Source organism: Anabrus simplex, chromosome 2, assembly GCF_040414725.1.
Source record: "Anabrus simplex isolate iqAnaSimp1 chromosome 2, ASM4041472v1, whole genome shotgun sequence".
Taxonomy (NCBI): Eukaryota; Metazoa; Arthropoda; class Insecta; order Orthoptera; family Tettigoniidae; genus Anabrus; species Anabrus simplex.
Window position 1 is genome coordinate 999,463,221 of NC_090266.1, and position 22,066 is coordinate 999,485,286.

The 22,066-nt window shown below is 36.1% G+C and overlaps 1 protein-coding gene across 2 annotated transcripts in view; it reads left to right on the forward strand.

Moving 5' to 3' along the window:
• Positions 1-22,066, forward strand: part of LOC136864620 (acetyl-coenzyme A transporter 1) — a 498,114-nt gene that overhangs the window by 350,903 nt on the left and 125,145 nt on the right. For both annotated transcript variants that reach the window (XM_067141859.2, XM_067141861.2), the window contains exon 7: positions 5,315-5,432. In XM_067141859.2, the coding sequence (XP_066997960.2) occupies positions 5,315-5,432 (118 nt within the window). The remainder of the gene's footprint in view (positions 1-5,314; positions 5,433-22,066) is intronic.

The window sequence follows — 22,066 nt, forward strand, 5'->3', positions numbered from 1 at the left end:
CCTCTAGAAGAGAAAGTTCACACTTCTTACTTCAAGCGAAACAAAAACACATCAAAAATGACACAGTTCAAAAACTCAAATTTTTCCACATGGTGACATCTTTTGAGAAAGTAAAGAATTAACAGCGTAGATAAAGTTCAGCCCTCCTCCAGCAGAGGAGTTCCAACAGGCGCACATTTTAAATTAACGGAGTGGAGGTGTACCGCCCGGTACAATTATTATTATTATTATTATTATTATTATTATTATTATTGTTGTAGCTCGGGAATTCAGACATGAAAAATAATATTAATATCGCATTATGGCGATCTAAAGTAGGTTATGAGGTAACGAAGAGAGACCCCTGAATACTAAAACACAGACTTAAACGACCCATAAAACTGAACTAGCTCAGTGATAGTGCGACTGGCTAGTAACCCGATTGTTCGGTAACCCTGTTGTTCTTGAAATGATTTCTGTAGTTTTCCATTTCATGTAAAAGCCAGAACATTATAAGGCTGAAATAGCCACATGAATAATAATAATAATAATAATAATAATAATAATAATAATAATAATAATAATAATAATTTCCTGCTGTTGTTGCTATTATCATATAATTGTTAACAGAATGAATGTTCAAATTACCCAATTATCCCACCAATAGGCTGCACAGTTTGTAATGTAAACCATTTTGGAAAATGAAAATAATGTATTCAAACTGAATGAAGAGACAAATGAATTATTATTATTAACTATTCATAATTAGAATAATTATTGGCTCCTCTGTGGCCCAGATGGTAGCCTCTGACAGTTAAGGGAAATCAATACACTTTAAGGCGTTAACTCCCACTTTAGAGTGTTATGCAAACCACAAAATGTTTCAGATAGGTTGGATTATTGTTATATTTAGTTACTTTATTTTCATAAATATTTGTAAAAGGGGAAAAATACATTTAATTTGACTTGTAGGTCCCCAGAAAAACTAGTTATTATTATTATTATTATTATTATTATTATTATTATTAACAACATATATATCGCAATTGGGAACAGGTGGCAATGGTCACTTACAATAGTGTGATAATAAATTAATACTAAAAAATACTCAAAAACTGTTTGACGAAGCAGGTCCTGAGTGAAATCGTCTATTTTATCAAATTCAAATTTCTGCTACCGAACTTTCTTTTTAGTAGGGGTTACATACGTTAAGGCTCTATAAGATGGGTATGCTTAGCCGCCATTTTGGTTCATACAAGCACAATGGGCCATGTGATCAAACTCTAGTTTCTCCTACGAGAGCTCACTTCGTCACATTGAACGTATTGCTTTAATCACCGTGTGCATGGACAGAATAGTACTATGTTTGTGTGGATATTACACAATGGTGGGTTGTTCTGCACCCAGTTTTGGTAATATATCTACTGCGGTATACAGGTTGCTTAGATTAATCTGCATTATGCCTCCACTGCCTCTGCTACACCTACTTCAACTGCTGACTTAAACCTGCATCCAGCTCCCACTGACCCCTTAATTCAGTCACATTGATAATTAAATATTCAGTTTTTCCCCCAAAGTCCGGCAACAGGAGTTCAACATCCAAATACGACAGTTACAATATTTGTCAAAGCTACGGTAACTTCATGTGACAGAAATAATTTGTTTAATGTTGGTGGTAGTACAACAAATGCATTATTGAAAACCAAGATCTGTGGTAGGCCTATACGCAGACAGGTTTTAAACTATAAGCTTTATGACTCAAGCTCTGAAACACTCGTACTGTTTTTTAAAAAATGGGTGGTCTAAAGAAACCAAATTGTGAAGTTATGAAATTAATTTGTAAATGTGAGGTCTTCTATAGGGACTATCAGCATTACATAATGAAAAATGGTGCAAATCTTGTAACGGAGAAAATTTTGAATGATAAATGTACCAGTAGCCTACATGTTATCCAACGTCTTGTAATTTAAAATAAAAAATTATTAGACACTTCTTCAAAATTCGAACCTATTGTGTTGTGGACTTTAACAACAATGTACGGAAACAAGGTAAAATGTATGAGACTGCTTCGGAAAAAAAGAAAAATGTAAACAAGGAATGGAATGTTATTGTTTTGTAAATGCTCTAATAAAAGGAGACAGTACATTTGTAAAATATTACTTAAATATAATATTTTTAGTGTGCTGTCTTAGCATGTTAACCAATGTTGCAACCCTTTAAAGTTTAATAAGGCGAGTCGTGTTGAGTAATCATACTACTTCTCCTCAAACCATATAAATCTCTATTAAAAAAAAAAAAAAAAAAAAAAAGTAGTAACTTTGCCAAAGTAATTTTTTTTTCAATATTCTCCACAGCTTGTGGGTCATTCGCCTTACAAGTCATTGGTAACTGATTATCAGTGCAATACTTCACATTGGGAGAGAAGATTCAGTTACGGGTATAGAAGTAGTTACTATATTCCTATTTTCTTCCTGAATGTAATTTTTAATAACATAACATTTGTTTCATTAATATTCGGTTGAATAAACTAAAATCCTCTGTTCATTAAAACTGCATAAGCTGATGAGATTCGTAACACTAACCAAAATTATGTTTTATTTTACACATAGAATGTACTCTTTTAAATACAAGTAAATAAGAAAAGAGACAAAATTTTAGAAGAAAGAAATAAACTTAAAGAATCCTAGTTATTTGGGTGTGTTCGTCTTCGTACATCACATTTCAGCGTTACTTTTGTTCGAAGAATATTTTTTCTTATTTTTCGACAACATTGAAAATAGCGCTGAATCAATTTCACGCAAGTATGAGATACCGACTGAGTTCATATGGTATCAAAATCTTCTATCACAATTTATATACCTTCATCATTGACCGATTACCACATCAAATTCCACGATTTAAGAATGACAGTATCCTATATCAAAACCACGGTATCCCTCATTTCATTTGACGGTACGTTGGCGCATAACTTACGAACAACCTATTGTACTTATCTATAATACGGGGTGTTTACAAATGAATATCGGAGTTTTAACGCCTTATAATATTGAATACATTAAACTTACAGTTATAAATTAAATGTCAAATGAAAGAGCAACTCAAACAGTTTTATTACGAACTTTGCAAATGTTCAATGTGACTACCATTTGTTACACGGCATACATCAAGTCTATAGTCGAGTTCTTCCCAAACGTTATTAAGTGTGTCTTCAGTAATCTCAGCAACAGCTGCTTCAATCCGGTTTCTTAATTCAGGAAGGTCAGCTGGTAGCGGATCCTTGATGAAGCCCCAAAGGAAAAAATCGCATGGCGTTAGGTCGGGAGAACGTGGAGGCCATGCCAAGCAAGTCCTGTCATTGGGGCCCTTGCGGCCTATCCAGCGCTCGGGAACAGTGACGTTCAACCAATCGCGTACGTCGTTATGCCAGTGAGGTGGCGCACCATCTTGATGGAAAATGAAGTTCTCTGGCTTATTTTCTTCCAACTGAGGGAAGAGCCATTGCTCTAGTGTATCGAGGTAAGAAGTACCAGTTACAGTACGTTCACCATAAAAGAAAGGCCCATAAACCTTTCGCCGGGATACGGCACAAAAAACATACACTTTAGGGCAATCTCGTTGCATTTGTACCAACTCGTGAGGATTTTCTGACCCCCAGATGCACACATTATGAGTGTTTACATGTCCACTAAGGTGAAAGACCGATTCATCACTGAAAACAACACGATTTATAAACTCATAATCATGTAACAACATGCCGTTTGCGAAGTTGGCACGTAATCTGTGGTCTGCCGGCTTTAGAGCCTGTAATAACTGTAAACGGTAAGGACGTAGCTGTAAGCGTTTTCTTACAACTTTCCAAACGGTCGACGCAGGAGGTTGTAATTCACGACTAGCCTTCCGGACTGATTTCTTTGGGCTACGAGTGAATGACTCTCTCACTCACTCAAGATGGTTTTCCTTGGGTTCCCATTTTCACACCAGGCAAATGCTGGAGCTGTACCTTAATTAAGGCCACGGCCGCTTCCTTCCAACTCCTAGGCCTTTCCTATCCCATCGTCGCCATAAGACCTATCTGTGTCGGTGCGACATAAAGCCACCAGCAAAAAAAAAAAAAAAAAAAAACTGCAGTTATGCCTATCCTTCTTACAACAGTAGAATTCTAATTTCTAGAGAAATATTTCTCCTACTACCCAAATGTTTTTCAATAATAAAATAAGCACGTGAATTTTTAATAAAATGACTACACTACAGTAATTTTAAACTGCTTTCAGATGTATCGTAATTATAATAGGTGTTTACTGTGTGCAAATAGGAATGAAAATTGCAGTTAAAATTAGAAATTCACATGAACTGCTCAGGGATTACACAGCAAAACGAAATGCATAGAGTGATTATTATTATTATTATTATTATTATTATTATTATTATTATTATTATTATTATTATTATTATTATTATTATTATTATTATTATTATTATTATTATTTTACCCTATTATGTTCTAATAGAAATGAAAACTGCCGTTTAGTTAAATGCCGAAATATCAAAAGGGTTATCATACACAAGGGTAACACATGAATATCAGTGGCAAGATACCATCTAATAAAATCACTACACCGGGCGAGTTGGCCGTGCGCGTAGAGGCGCGCGGCTGTGAGCTTGCATCCGGGAGATAGTAGGTTCGAATCCCACTATCGGCAGCCCTGAAAATGGTTTTCCGTGGTTTCCCATTTTCACACCAGGCAAATGCTGGGGCTGTACCTTAATTAAGGCCACGGCCGCTTCCTTCCAACTCCTAGGTCTTTCCTATCCCATCGTCGCCATAAGACCTATCTGTGTCGGAGCGACGTAAAGCCCATAGCAAAAAAAAAATAATAATAATCACTACACTACAATTCTCAACTCGCTCTTCACCCCTGTGCTATGAACTTGCTAGGTAAGTGGTCCCACCAGTACCTAGATTAACAGGCATACAGTGCTAGTTATTAATAGCTATTCCATCAGTACTGGTTAGTATATTTGTCGTCTGACACTTGGATACTTTTACAGCTCCTCCTTGGTGTTTGAATATATGTATTAATTAATGTAGTTAATTATTGGTCTATTAATTTATTGAAAGTAGTATTTTTACATTAACTGTATTTTAAATGTTGTTTTCTGTAAGGAAGACATTATTAAGATGTGATGAAACAGATATTTTCTTCTCATTTGTATGTCTCATAAAACTGTCAATACCTTTGGTTAATTATCTGAAACATGAATGCTATGTTGTAAAAAAATGTTAGTTAAATTTTCCAGTATTAATAATTTTTCATTCTCTGTTGAAATTTTACAGATTGGGTCTGTGCTTGTGGGTTGCCGTGCTGGTAGGTTCAGCATCAAGCTATGTCCACAACGGAGTTGTGAGCACATTTTTTATTGCCGTGGTACTTGTTAGCTACCTGTTCATCCAGGTAAGCTTAGTCCCTAATGAATATAAATTCTTGTTTTAAAAATGTGTGTAAATCTCTCTTTGTTGTGATCCCTTACTGTTGAATCATTAGCTATGAAAAAATTCATCATAGGTAGGGCCCCATCCTCATAGATGTGCAGGTTGCCTATACAGCGTCATTTGCAGAATACCAACTTCATATCCATATTGACAGTATCAGTTGTACGATATCATTGTTTAATCAAGTCGTCCTATTTGATACATTATTTACTTAACCTATGAAACCATCCATGTTTCGACCCGTATTTTGCGTCATCTTCAGTGGATTGAATCTTAAAGGTACATAATCCACAGTTCACTAATATCCTCATAAAAGTTAATGGATGATATAATAAGTCTCACTAGAACCTTGAATCTTAAAACTACTTAACCTATAGTTCTGTAAAGCCATAATAAAAGATGATGGACTCTGGTACAATAAGTCTCACTAGAATCTTGGTTGTGTTTAGCTAAAAACATAGTTAAAATATGGTTTGGGATGTGGTATCTTGTCTTAAAATTATTGTTTAATCAAGTCGTCCTATTCGATACATTATTTACTTAACCTATGAAACCATCCATGTTTCGACCCGTATTTTGCGTCATCTTCAGTGGATTGAATCTTAAAGGTACATAATCCACAGTTCACTAATATCCTCATAAAAGTTAATGGATGATATAATAAGTCTCACTAGAACCTTGAATCTTAAAACTACTTAACCTACAGTTCTGTAAAGCCATAATAAAAGATGATGGACTCTGGTACAATAAGTCTCACTAGAATCTTGGTTGTGTTTAGGTAAAAACATAGTTAAAATATGGTTTGGGATGTGGTATCTTGTCTTAAAATTATAATTATTTATTATTTATTTGAATTTTATAACAAGTAATTCAATTGGTGTTCAGTAGATTACGTTTTCTAGGTTAAGTAGGCTAGCTAGGTGTACTTTATTTCGAATTTAGGTTTAGGAAATACTTTAGGTAATAATATTAACTTTTAAAACAATATTTTTAAATATCTGTAGGTTCTTTGGTATAATACTTACAAAGGCAGATTATCATAAGGAGTTGTAACTCATTCTAATTTCCGCTGCTACTTTTCCGATATTTCGTACAGATATCCGTTCAGGCTATCACGAAGGTAATAATTTATTACATTAAATAACACGATAAGCCTGTAAACATCGATTTAAAGAGAAGTTAAAGAGAATTCGCGGTGATTTCACTGGATAATTACGGTACTTAACAGTTTTTTTTATTGTTGACGATTGTTGCTACATGCACATGATAGTTGTGTAAATAAATAAAAAGTCAGCCGATTCATTATTCCCATAATTTGTAGTCTTAGTTCCCTGCATACTTTGTACTTTCCACCTTCACTTATTCATCGAGTAAAAGTTAATAATCAAATTCCTATATCCCAATAATATTGCATTTCAAGCCCCCGGCGTAGTTTTGACAGAAATTATAGTAGACAATCTCTTATTATCAGCATTTAAGGACACTTTTATTCTCCGTCCCATGTAGTAGGGAAAATAATACTAATCCACCAGCAGTAAAAGTTCATATAACCACACTTCAGCTGAAAATTGTAGTGTAGATACAGTATATTTAGATAGTGCCGTATCTTGCCTGCTATATTCGTGTGTTATCTTTCGTGTGTATCTATTAGAGCGTAGTTCTAATAATAATTTGTCTAAGCATTTAGCTTTGTTGGTAATCTTTGAGTACAGTAGTTCTTGCAAATTTCATTTCTGTTTGTGCTTAGTAGTGACATACGGTACCGGTATTGTAACTAGGATACGTCTGAAAGTAGTTTAAAAATTACTGTAGTGTACTGTACAGTAGTATATGAGTAGCCTAATATCCTATCAATTTAGTGTGCTTATTTTATTATTGTAAAGCATTTGTGTAGTACTGGTGTAGTAGAGGTATCCGTAGAAACTCTTACTAAAATTCTGTTGTTGTAATTAGGATAGGCTTAATTGCAGTTTGGAATTGTGTAGTTCTTGTGTATTCCTTTAGATATTCAGTAATTAACAGCAGTTTTTATCCTATTAGGAGTTGTAGGATAAAAAATAGAGTAGTATTGTAGTGTAGTCATATATTAATTACCTTATTGTTGTGTGATTTTTGAATACTATCCCAGACAATATATCCCTCCGTTCATTTTTTTTTTTTTCAAATAAGTTATTTTATTTTTATTTTCATTTTTTCCATAAAGAATGGCTAAAGAGTGCGAGTGTACGAACTGTGGATGTGGCGAGGCATTGAGGGGTATGAGGGAGAAGTTTGAGGGAGATAATTAGGATTCTCACAGAAGACAGGAAGGAAGATAGGACTCCCTCAAACAATGTACAGGTTACAGTAGGTGTACAAGAGGGAGGGGAAGGAAAGGGGGGAGTTGTAGAAGACAGGTGGTCTAATGTTCTAAGGGAAAGGAGATTGCAGGCTAAGGGCTCTATTCAGGATCAGAATTCAGGACAGGTGTCTGTGCGAAATCGGTACGAGTCACTCCAGGTAGAACAACAGAAGGAAGATGAGGGACAGGGATGGGGGATTCCATCGTTAGACACGTGGGGAAAGTGTGTGGAGGAAAGGGAACCAGGGTATAATGTTATCCAGGAATTAGGTTGAGGCAGATGTTGAAGAAAGTAGAAGAGAGGGAGGAGGGGAAGGAGAAGGTGGTAGTGTTTCACGTTGGTACCAACAACGTAAGGCAAACTGATGTAAGTACCAACATAGTTGGAAATGTGTGGGATCTGGTAAATGCAGCACGGGTTAAGTTCAAGAAAGCGGAGATTGTTATTAATGGAATACTGTGTAGGAGGGATACTGACTGGAGGGTGATTGGGGATTTAAATGAGACTATGGAGTGGGTATGTGGGGAAACTGGGAGTGAAATTTCTAGATAGTAATGGGTGGGTAGGAGATAGTGATCTGCGCTCAGATGGCCTTCATTTAAACCGCATTGGTACGTATAAGTTAGGAAATTTGTTTGGAAGGGTAATAGGGAGATACATTCAGGGAAACGGGGTGGCCTAGGGAGTGGTGATAAGGGAACAGGGAACTGGAAATCAAGTAGGGATGACATAAAATTGTTAGTGTTGAACTGTAGAAGTATTGTAAAGAAAGGAATAGAATTGAGTAATTTAATAGATATATGTACCAGATATTGTAATAGGAGTTGAATCATGGCTGAGAAATGATATAATGGATGCAGAGATTTTCTCACAGAACTGGAGGGTGTATCATAGAGATAGGATAGGAATGGTAGGAGGGCGAGTATTCATTCTGGTGAAAGAAGAATTTGTAAGCTATGAAAAAGTTAAAGATGAGACACATGAAATTCTAGGTGTAAGGCTCATTTCTAAAGATAATAGGCAACTTGATATATTTGGATTGTACAGACTGGGAAAGGGTAGCACTGACACAGATTCAGAATTATTTGATAAGATAATCAGCTATGTAGGAAACGACATGAAAAGAAATGTGATTGTAGCGGGAGATCTGAATTTACCAGATGTCAATTGGGAAGGAAATGTGAACGACAGGATGCATGACCAACAAATGGCAAATAAGTTAATATGGGAAGGACTGCTGATTCAGAAAGTGATGGAACCATCCAGAGAGAAAAATATCCTGAATGTGGTGCTGATAAAACCAGATGAGCTCTATAGAGAAACTGCAGTAATAGATGGTATTAGCGATCATGAAGCTGTTTTTGTCGTAGTTACCACGAACCTGCTTCGCAGGCGTCGCAGGGGGAGGGGTGATACTCCCACGTGGCGCGTCCCAGGTGGCGGGTAGGGGGGTCCTAACCGGCTTGCCGGCGGACTTGAGGGAAATAAAATACCTCTCGCGGACCAAACACACTACCCCCTGCGGGTGGGGGACGCACATGTAGAATACACCCGCGGTATCCCCTGCCTGTCGTAAGAGGCGACTACAAGGGGTGACCAAGGGATGATTGAATTAGAACCATGAAACTACTCTTGATTCGTACCATCATGCGGGAACACCATGGGTTGCATGTAATTGCGAGTAGTATCACTAAATTGGTACGAAATAGGTTTGTGATTAGTTGCAGTAAAAAGCCTGGCCTGGTGGATTCCAGTACCCGTGCGTTGTACCCATGTGAGCAACACCGTGGGTCTGGGCGGAGCCTGTGAGTTGTACCACTATATAAGCGGCACCATGGGTCAGCGTTGCCTGTGATTGGTACCCACTATGTGAGGAACACCACGGGAATACCGACACCCGTGACTGGTACACCTAGGTGAGGAACCTTACCGGTTTGTGTTGGCTATGAGTGGCGCCATTGTGTGAGAAACACCATAGGTCTGCGTTCCCTGTACGAAATGCAATACTTGTGAGTAGTACCATCTTGTGTGGACCACCATGAGTCTTCGCTATGAGTCTGATACACTGTTTTTGTTTGTTTGTTTGTTTGTTTTTGTTTTTTGTAGGGTTCATGTCCATCCATTCATTCTTCATGACATTGTTTTATTTTATTTTAGTCAGTGGATGAATTTGAATTTTTTGTTATTTCATTTCGTACCATTAGGGGCCGATGACCTCGATGTGAGGCCCCTTTAAACAACAAGCATCATCATCATCATCTTGTCGTAGTTAAAAATAAATGTGATAGAAAGGAAGGTCTTAAAAGTAGGACTATTAGGCAGTACCTTATGGCTGATAAAGCAGGCATGAGGCAGTTTCTAAAAAGTAACTATGATCAGTGGAAAATGGTAAATAAAAATGTAAACAGACTCTGGGATGGGTTTAAAGAAATTGTTGAGGAATGCGAAAACAGGTTTTTACCTTTAAGGGAGGTAAGGAATGGTAAAGACCCACCTTATTATAATAGAGAAATAAAGAGACCAAGAAGGAGGTGCAGACTGAAAAGAAACAGAGTTAGAAATGGCTGTGGAAGTAAGGAGAAATTGAAGGAACTTACTAGAAAATTGAACCTAGCAAAGAAGGCAGCTAAGGATAACATGATGGCAAGCATAATTGGCAGTCATACAAATTTTAGTGAAAAATGGAAGGGTATGTGTAGGTATTTTAAGGCAGAAACAGGTTCCAAGAAGGACATTCCAGGAATAATTAATGAACAAGGGGAGTGTGTATGTGAGGATCTACAAAACGCTGAAGTATTCGGTCAGCAGTATGTAAAGATTGTAGGTTACAAGGATAATGTCCAGATAGAGGAGGAGACTAAGGCTAAGGAAGTATTAAAATTTACATATGATAACAATGACATTTACAATAAGATACAAAATTGAAAACTAGAAAAGCAGCTGGAATTGATAAGATTTCTGGGGATATACTAAAGACAATGGGTTGGGATGTAGTACCATATCTGAAGTACTTATTTGATTATTGTTTGGTCGGAGGAGCTATACCAGATGAATGGAGAGTTGCTATAGTAGCCCCTGTGTATAAAGGAAAGGGGGATAGACATAAAGCTCAAAATTACAGGCCAGTAAGTTTGACATGCTTTGTATGTAAGCTTTGGGAAAGCATTCTTTCTGATTATATTAGACATGTTTGTGAAATTAATTACTGGTTCGATAGAAGGCAATTCGGTTTTAGGAAAGGTTATTCCACTGAAGCTCAACTTGTAGGATTCCAGCAAGATATAGCAGATATCTTGGATTCTGGAGGTCAAATGGACTGTATCGCGATTGACCTGTCTAAAGCATTTGATAGGGTGGATCATGGGAGATTACTGGCAAAAATGAGTGCAATTGGACTAGACTAAAGAGTGACTGAATGGGTTGCTATATTTCTAGAAAATAGATCTCAGAGAATTAGAGTAGGTGAAGCTTTATCTGACCCTGTAATAATTAAGAGGGGAATTCCTTAAGGCAGTATTATCGGACCGTTATGTTTTCTAATATATATAAATGATATGAGTAAAGGAGTGGAATCAGAGGTAAGTCTTTTTGCGGATGATGTTATTCTGTATAGAGTAATAAATAAGTTACAAGATTGTGACCAACTGCAACGTGACCTCGAAAATGTTGTGAGATGGACAGCAGGCAATCGTATATTGATAAACGGGGTTAAAGGCAGGTTGTGAGTTTCACAAATAGGAAAAGTCCTCTTAGTTTTAATTACTTTCTTGATGGGGTGAAAGTTCCTTTTGGGGATCATTGTAAGTATCTAGGTGTTAATATAAGGAAAGATCTTCATTGGGGTAAACACATACATGGGATTGTAAATAAAGGGTACAGATCTCTGCACATGGTTATGAGGGTGTTTAGGGGTTGTAGTAAGGATGTAAAGGAGATGGCATATAAGTCTCTGGTAAGACCCCAACTAGAGTATGGTTCCAGTGTATGGGACCGTCACCAGGATTACCTGATTCAAGAACTGGAAAAAATCCAAAGAAAAGCAGCTCGATTTGTTCTGGGTGATTTCTGACAAAAGAGTAGTGTTACAAAAATGTTGCAAAGTTTGGGCTGGAAATAATTGAGAGAAAGAAGGAGAGCTGCTCGACTAAGTGGTATGTTAGGCATAGATATCAAGGATAATTTAATAAAAAACCACCTATTCAATACTTTCCACTTTCGACAAAAATGTCACTAATAGTGACGAGATCTTGGAGTCCCTAAACAAAATTGACCCCAATGTTAAGTTTACTAAAGAGGATGAGGTTAGGAACTCATTAAACTTTTTGGACTTAACTATTACACGCGGACATAATACCTTCGATTTTCGAATATACAGGAAACCTACACACTCTCCCTTAACTATTATGAATTCATCCCTACACCCCAAGTCCCAAAAACAAGCCTCTTTCTATAATTTAATTTATAGAGCTTTAAGAATTCCTCTTTCTCCCAACAATTTAAAAATTGAACTGAAGTACATAAGGAATCTTGCTCAACTGAACGGGTTTAAAATAGATATGGTCAACCGTTTGATTAATAAAATCAAAATTAAATTGTCCACTAACCTCATCCCAGAAAAACCTAAAAAAAACTAGTTTCGCCACATTTACATATAACAACCCAGCCGTCCATCAGATCGCAAATACTTTAAAGAAGCACAATATCAATATAGCCTTCAGGACAGTTAACACTAATCGAAACATATTTTTTAACCACAACAAGGTCAATCACAATAGCAACCATTATTCAAGGTCCGGCATATATAAACTAACATGTACACAATGTGGTTTTTCTTATATCGGACAGACTGGCCGCAGCTTTAACACGAGATATCTGGAACATTACAACGCTCAAAAACACAATAAGTACTCAGCGATGAGCCAACATAGATCCATAGAGAAAGATCTTACCATCATTAGAAGCATAGGTAAAGGGAAATTAATGAATGAACTGGAAAACCTACACATCTTTTTAGACCAAACCTACAATAAAAATAAAAATCTCAACGACGTCAATGAAATTAAAAATCCTTTGTACGAATTAACACCTAGATTAATTAATATCGTGAATTCAGATCAAAACAAAATCCCTCAATTATTTAAATCTCCACACTCAAATGCTTCATCCATCATGCCAAAAATTAAACCCGCCCATATTGCTTCTAGAAACTCCCCTCCAGCAACAGCACACACGCCCATAGACCAGCCTACCCCCACTCTCCCTCCATGCCCCGCCCCTCCATTACCGCACCAGTACAACACCAGGAGTAGAAATGGTGACAAGACAGGCGCTGCCGGAACAGACAGATCCATCTAGTATTAACTGAACAAGTAAGTCATTTTACAGTTAAGAGGTGTTAATTTAATACATTTTATCACAACGCGTGCTCAAAAAAAAAAAAAAAAATTTAATTCAAAATTATTTTTCTACTTCATTACAGATATTCTTAAGATCCCTCCCAAAGACCAAGCAACACATCAACGGGAACAATTTTCACACAAGACTGTATCAAGTGTCTAGGATGTTTCTTCCCAATTAAGCAGCAGCCTAAAACTATGAAACAGCTAAATATTGTACTCTTGTCAATTCCTTGACGTTACATGAGACCCAAAGTCAAGACGCTAACAGTTTCATTCACAACGTTTTTGACCAGTCTACCTACAACAATCGGCTTTTGAATCTCCACTTGTGCACGACAACACATTTAAATATTAGTTACGTCAAGAACATGAAAATGAAAATCGTGGGTCAAACAAGCTCCAGTTTTAATATCACCCCTTCTCAAGAAAAAAGAAGATCCGTTTCATTTTATTTTTAGTCTTGAACATTTTAAGTAACCAGAATAGAACTGCCAAGTTAAAACACAATTAATTTAAATTTATATTTTCAATCTTGACCAACCTACAATCAGTTCAGTGGAAAGTATTGAATAGGTGGTTTTTTATTAAATTATCCTTGATATCTATGCCTAACGTCTTCTTCAATACGGAACAATAATGAGAGTTGTTACTTGTAAGTGGTATGTTCCGAGCTGTCAGCGAAGAGATGGCGTAGAATGACATTAGTAGACGAATAAGTTTGAGTGGCGTTTATAGAAGTAGGAAAGATCACAATATGAAGATAAAGTTGGAATTCAAGAGGACAAACTGGGGCAAATATTCATTTATAGGAAGGGGATTTAGGGATTGGAATAACTTACCAAGGGAGATGTTCAATAAATTTCCAATTTCTTTGAAATCATTTAGGAAAAGGCTAGGAAAACAACAGATAGGGAATCTGCCACCTGGGCGACTGTCCTAAATTCAGATTAGTATTGATTGATTGATATTCTGTTTCAGAAACTCATCATTGTCCCCCAGTGCTCCGAAATAAGTCATCAACGCACTAAATATACCTTTGACAGTGATATTTCACAATTTGATAATTCAAAAAAAAAAAATTTTGGTTGGCTGATCCATGTCTGGAAATGTTGTCCTCAGGTACACTATCAGTGATGATAGCTGACTGAGTGTGGTACTTTCAACTATAAGGAGGGCAATTTTGCTATTCCCATGCGCTATCATGTGTGCTACCTTATTTCTCATTTCTGTTGCGATATGAGAAACAATATTTATACATGTGTTAGTTGAATGAAAAATGCTGCCCATATTAACGCCATTCAACTCCTGCACGTCAATTTCAGTTTCGAAATCGTGGAAGGCTTGATATTTATTAACTACTTTAGATGCTGTGCGAAATACATAGGACCAGGCGAGTTGGCCATGCGGTTAGGGGCGCATGGCTGTGAGCTCATCCGAGGAATAGTGGGTTCGAACCCCACTGTCAGCAGCCCTGAGTATGGTTTTCCGTTGTTTCGCATTTTTAACACCAGGCGAATGCTGGGGCTGTACCTTAATTAAGGCCATGGCCGCTTCCTTCCAACTCCTTGGTCTTTCCTATCCTATTGTCGCCATAAGACCTATCTATGTCGGTACGACGTAAAGCCACTAGCAAAAAAAAAATACATTGGCAGTTATTTCCTTTTCTTTTCCAAAAGCCTTAGTGCATGCAGTTTCCAAAGTTTACGGTTTTGCTGGTTTTAGTACTTTAACTGTGGCCTGATGAGCTGAACTCTTTCTATGTTTAAATATTTTCTTGCGGAGAGAAAGCATTTGCTGACATTTATTTTCAGTTCCACCAGTTGCACAAATAGAAACTGAAACTCATTGCTGTGAAATGTTCATCCCTCGCGAAATGCTTTCAGTTCACAAGTTCTTTACACATTTTGCATCCAAGTATCTTATTTTTTACCACGAACCATTCATACTGGAAAATTCTAGCCTTTTCTCCAAATCCCAGCATTCAGGAATATCTTCCGTCCCACTGTTACATGCGGCTGAAAAATCTGTGTTGTGGTCCCTTTTTTTTTTTTTTTGCATCAAGACACTGTTGCATTTCCCCGTCATTATTTACATTCAAATCTTTAACTTACAGCTTTTTTGATGCTTAGGTAGATAGAAATTAGTTTGTTAATTTATCGTCGTTCAAAACTAACCACACATACGAAATAACTACCTAACTCGCCACCAAACACTAGCTTACATACTTAGAAGAACCAAACTCCATTTTTCATGTATGTTTAAAAATAATAAAGGTGTTCATTAATCCACCTATTCAATACTTTATTTCCACTTATAGTGGTTACATAAACACAATAACAGTTATTTGGGACATGTTTCGCCCTTCAATTAGGGCATCTTCAGCCTAAAATATAATCTTCAAAAGTACACGTAATATTACAAAAAGAAGCTAAAAGATTAGCTAATTACTAAAATTTAGTACATATAATGTGAATATTGATACATTAATAAAAACATGTTAATGGAACACTGTCAGTGATCATACTAAAACTACTTGTCTGAGACTAAAACTTCCTCCAATAAAAATATGTAGTTCTAAGTAAAATGGTTCAAATAAAATTGTTTGTGGATTCACCTAATGTGATAATGCATATATTGCCAACAAAATGAAGACATTAACATAAGTACAAAAACATATGTCATGTACACAACATGTTCAAGACCGCTGTTAAAGTCGTAAGCATGAAATTATTAAAATATTCAAAGGTACAAGTACAAACACTGAACGTTATTCCAGAATCTACCAGCATCTCTCGACAAAGATCTCTGACAATATTTTCTATCTGTACAAAGGGCCACTTTTTCTACGATAATTCAACTGATGTTTCAATTTCGCCTTTACGTATATCTACCTTTGAATGTTTTAATACCTTCATGCTTACGACTTTAACAGCGGCCTTGGAACATGTTGTGTACATGACATATGTTTTTGTGCTTATGTTAACGTCTTCTTTTGGTTGGCAATATATGCATTATCACGTTAGGTGAATCCATAAACAATTTTATTTGAACCATTTTAATTAAAACTACGTATTTTTATTGGAGGAAGTTTTAGTCTCTGACAAGATAGTTTTAGTATGATCATTGACGGTGTTCTATTAACGTGTTTTTATTAATGTATCAATATTCACATTATATGTACCAAATTTTAGTAATTAGCTAATCTTTTAGCTTCTTTTTGTAATATTATGTGTACTTTTGAAGATTATATTTTAGGCTGAAGATGCCCTAAATTAAGGGCGAAACATGTCCCAAATAAGTGTTATTGTGTTTATGTAACCACTATAAGTGGAAATAAAGTATTGAATAGGTGGATTAATGAACACCTTTATTATTTTTGTACTGTAATTTTTCAATAAGGAGCAATAATGAGGTTTATAACATGTAATAATAGAGCATGTCAAAAATGTCAAAAACATATCAGATGTAAGGCTTTTCAGGTGTTTGCTCTATTAACCAGCGTTTCGTCTTAGGTCTGACACTAGACTCATCAGAGTGGAATGTGTCAGACCCTGCCTATTGTTCCGCTAGCAATCCTTGTCTTGTATGTGTGGATACTTAACCACGGGGAGTGGGAAGGGGAAGTAGCAGTGGACGGCGCCATGATGGATGGAATGGTTTGCGTAGAGTAATTATTAATTTTGTTAGGAACGAAAATGTTTGAAAATTTTCGTCTATCACACTTAAATGTATGTATTAAATTTGGTAATTGTTCAATTAAGGGATTCTTAACTTCAATCTCATCATTGTTGAAATGTTGGTCTAAGTGAATGTATATATTTTCCAGTTCAGTCATCAATTTTATTTTTGGATCTTTCTGATTATTCTTAAATCCCTTTCTCTAGTCGTAAAGTGGTGTCCTTTTTCTTTCATGTGAGTACTCATAGCTGAATGTTTACTATGTTTTGCAGCATTTACATATTCTAGGTATCTGGTTATAAAGCTTCTGCCAGTTTGGCCTACATACAAAAATCCGCACTCTGTGCAAGTAAGTCTATAGATTCCTGAACATTGGTATTGGTTATTGCATGAATTTACAATTTATGAGAGTGTAATATAGTCACTTTTCAAGTCTATAAGAAGTGACAATGATTCTTTAAGATTTTAGTAAAACGTTTTAATTTTAAACAACAAACTTTTATGACTAGAATAGTTTTAATTGAATGTGAATAACTTATATTTTGACCAGCCATTAGACATCATATACAAGAAAAATGTAATTGTTTTAATTAAGTGCAAATAACTGTTATACTTAGATCACAGCCATTTGACCTCATGTACAAGAGAATTATATTTAACCATGTTTTCTCAAAAATTGCATTAATTATAAGTTTGCTAATGACAAATCAATCATATAATTTCAAGGTCAATATTCCTAATTAGCCTTAAGATTCTAATGTTGCTGAAGATGCTCAGAAAATGAGCGAAACATGTACCATGTTTTAATATTTTAGCAATAAAATAAGGATGAAATCCTAATTTTATAATGCTAGTTGAGTATTGAATAGGTGGAATAATAGATTCATTGTTTTTACTGTCATTTGATCTTCAATACAGGTTCTAAAATGAGATTTGTCACTTGCAATGCAATGGCCAACCAGGCTAATATAAACTTTAAGAACAGATTCATAAATCTCAAGGTTAAATTAGGTAAGATCTCGAAGAACATATGGTTTTTGAAGAAATGTTTCTAAGACAAACTAGTACCTAAGTTTTTAAAATCTCTACAAAGACGTAATCTATCAACGCAAAACTTAGCACACTCACAAAAAGAGCTGAATGAGATATGGCTAAGAGATGAGATAAAGTTGCACTATACAAAAAGAAATAGTTTTTGAACCTATAATTCTGTCAAGTGCATTTAGAAATATCTCAGCAATTATCTCCATTAGAATGGAGTTCAGTCCAACTGTTTACCAGTGAGAAGCTTGTTGACATATTAGATAAGAAACAAAAGACTCTAAAAAATAAACTTATACATTTAAGAGAGAATAAATTAAATCCTAAGGACCAGAAAATAAGAGTTAAAAAGTCTACTTCAGATTTAAAATATATACGCACTATTATAAATTACTGAAAGTGAAATAAGCCTACTCAATAAAGGATCTAAATTCAATTGGCCTCATCCACATCTAATAGAAGATATGATTACTAGAATAGCAGAAGCAGAGTCTAATATAGGGCACTACCGGTAGATGTGCAAAATGGTACTAGGTTTGAAATTAAAAAGAAACTTCCTACTTTAGCAAAATTGTTGATCAACAATTTAAATCATACTCTGTCTAAACAGATTAAAGAATTAAGAACTAAAATTAAAGAAAACAATGTAATAATAACTAAAGCTGACGAAGGTGAAACCACAGTCCTATTGAACAAAATTGATTACATTAATAAAACTGAATATTTTTTTTCAGATAAAAACTACTTAGTAACTAAGAAAGAGCCTATAAATAAAATTCAGAAGAATTTCAAGAATATACTTAAAAATTCCACTTTTCTCTTTAATGAACACGAATACCAGAAAAAGATTAAAGTGGAACCTCGATTCTCCATTTTTGGAGGGACCACGAAAGAAAAACTTACAACACGGGAAAACAGAAAATCCGGAAACGAATGAACCATCAACAGTTTGACTAAACATCACAAAAATGAAATATGTTTACTTATAATCTTATAAACACCCCTAATCCAAACCAAACTACAGCCCCAATGGGCCTTCCGCCTACCAAGCGACGCTGCGCGGTCCGAAGGCCTGCAGATTACGTAGTGGCGCATGGTCAGTGTGACGAATCCTCTCGGCCGTTATTCCTGGCTCTCTAGACCGGAGTCGCCATCTCACCATTAAATAGCTCCTCAATTAAAGGTAATCATAGAATGAATGAACCTGGAACCAGCCCTCATATCCAGGTAAAAATGCCTGACCTGGCCGGGAATCAAACCCAGGCCCTCCAGGTGTGAAGCAGGCAAGTTACACCACGGGGCCGGCTTCGAACATTAATTACCAGTACGCGACTTAGAAAACTTGAAACTTTTACCTGGGAAACTTTGTCAGTTTCCTCTGAAAACTTCTTTCAGTTCAGCAACTTTGAGCAGCCAAACTCTTCGAAAAATCTAATACCCGTAACGCCAAACCAAACAACAATTGACCAAAAGTAGTTTTTAATTCTCTAATCTAATAAAACAAAGCACATTAGATACAAAAGCACCCAACATGATGGTGAAATCCTTCTTTTTTTATTTATTTTTAATCTTTCATTGTAATTTGGTCACCGGTATACTGTTCGTAGTCAGTTTATGGAAATCTTGTACCGCGTTAATTAGGCCTGTATCAACTTTTAAAGGTTATGTTGAACTCGAGAATATGGTTTCTAATGTAGGTATCGAATCTCAAGTTCTCGAATGCATTATATTTAATTCTGCCCGGCACTAATCACAATCAAATTGGAAAGAGAAAAAATATCATTAACACTCCTGAAATTTCGGTTATTCGCAACCTTTAGCTCATCTGGAAAGCATGCTCGCTGTACAAGTCGGTACGAGTGCGAAATGATACAAAATTTTTAAATGTAACGTGCCCTAAAAAAACGACTGCGGTTTTTGTAACATTTTAACACAAAAACGTAAAATTCCCAGTGTTATATTAGGACCAAAACAGTAGTAGGTAATCCCAAAACCTCCCATGGCTTTATGTATGTAAGGTGTAACATCTGTTCTGGTCTCGATAACATAATCTTATACGATAATATTAAAATACTAAATTTTTGTTACTGACGAAGCAGTTTCAATTTCTGCCTGAAAGCCCAGTGACTATACAGTGCCCTGAGGAAAGTGCCAAAAACCTGTTTTTCGATAAACTCAAGAAAAGTAAAAAAAAAAAAAAATCTAACCCTGGACATAACGTAGTCATTTTGCAAGTACCAACATTTGACGAAACTCGTTCCATCTTCAAGTAGACCGGTCTCTCCTTCCAATCGTTGTAAAAACACTCTGCTTTACGATTTCAGAGGATACTCTAAACAATACCACCCGAATGCGATGCTAAGATGGTCCCTTATGCAAGTTCACTGCCGATCGCTTTTCCAGTACAGTACTTCCTCAAATTACCTCAGTGACGGGATGTTAACACCAAAATCCGTAAGTAGGCCATGCCGTAGCCATCCTTTCTTGAGATACAGTTTCTCAAAAAACGCGTAATCGAGGATTTAGCGTTGATGGGACTGAAATTTCTGGACAGTTGACCCAGGAAATTGTTCCTTCGAGGAATGGATGATGCAGGATTTTTACATGATTTAATTAGGATGCTCGCAGGTCCACGTACTTTGAACAAATAATACGGGAAAGCATAGTTTCCGGGAACGTATAATCAAGGTTCTACTGTAATATGAATCCTAAACTATCAACGGCTAAAGCTCTGCCCAAGGTCCATAAAGCAAATATGCATATTTGATCTATAATCAACAGTAGGGGTACTTCTACTTATAAAATTTCTGAATTTATACATCAGTTTGTGAGTTTCACAAATAGGAAAAGTCCTCTCAGTTTTAATTACTGAATTGATTGAGTGAAGGTTCCTTATAGGAATCATTGTAAGTACCTAGGTGTTAATATAAGGAAAGACCTTCATTGGGGTAAGCACGTGATTGGGATTGTAAGTAAAGGGTATGGATCTCTGCACATCGTTATGAGGGTATTTGAGGGTTGTAGTAAGATGTAAAGGAGAGGGCTTATAAGTCTCTGGTAAGACCCCCAACTAGAGTATGGTTCCCTCACCATGATTACTTGATTCAAGAACTGAAAAAAATCCAAAGAAAAGCAGCTCGATTTGTTCTGGGTGATTTCCAACAAAAGAGTAGTGTTACAAAAATGTTGGAGGACTTGGGAGAAAGGAGACGAGCTGCTGTACAAAGTGGTATGTTCCAAGCTGTCAGTGGAGAGATAGATTGGTAGATGAATAAGTTTGAGTGGTGTCTTTAACCCCTACACCTCATCTGTCGGGAGAGGCCCGACATTACGTTATTCCCTTTCTGGTCATGTGTCTGGCAAGGCCTGATATGACATTGTATCACCCACCACTCGTCTGTCGTCTCTTAGCCGACAAAATACACGATGCTATAATGTACTTCCATCTTTTGTTTCATTGTGGAACTTTGTAAAATCCAGATGCTATTTGACTGTCAGTCAATAATCTGTTATTTAGATGGCAGTGTAGCTGTCAGCTGTGTCCAGTCCGTTCACGCACACAAAGGCTTGAGTGATAGTAAATAAACATGGGCGCCATGTGCTCTCTTAGTTGAATACAGTGTACTGTTCAGTGTTGTATGTGTCAGGTAATTGTACAAAAACCCAGTATTTTTGCACCTCTACTCCTTCCGTGTACCCTGAAGAATATATCTAATAGCATTTAATGGTGCCTATGAGTGAACTGGCAATGGTCGGCTTGTGTACCTTAACCCCAACGTGTAGCCGATGTTGATGGCTGGCACAGTTATAAATCAACAAATCCCAGTTTGAAGAAATCGCCGTTTACAGCAGTTTCAGGCTAAAAACCACCGCAGTTTTAAAACCAGAGTCTGATTTAGATATTTTTCAATTGCTTTTTACTGATAATTTCTTCAGTGAAATTACTAACGAAAACAATCGGTATACGATAACGATAGTAATGAATGTAAAAAAAAATATAAATGTAAAATAATTTGTGTTAAATTGTACATATTGCTTGTATTTGCTTCAGTATAACTTGCTGTAAACGTGTATAGGTCTAAATACATCATTTAAAAGCAAGTCTATTTCTAAAATCATGAAAGATGAATGTAGGT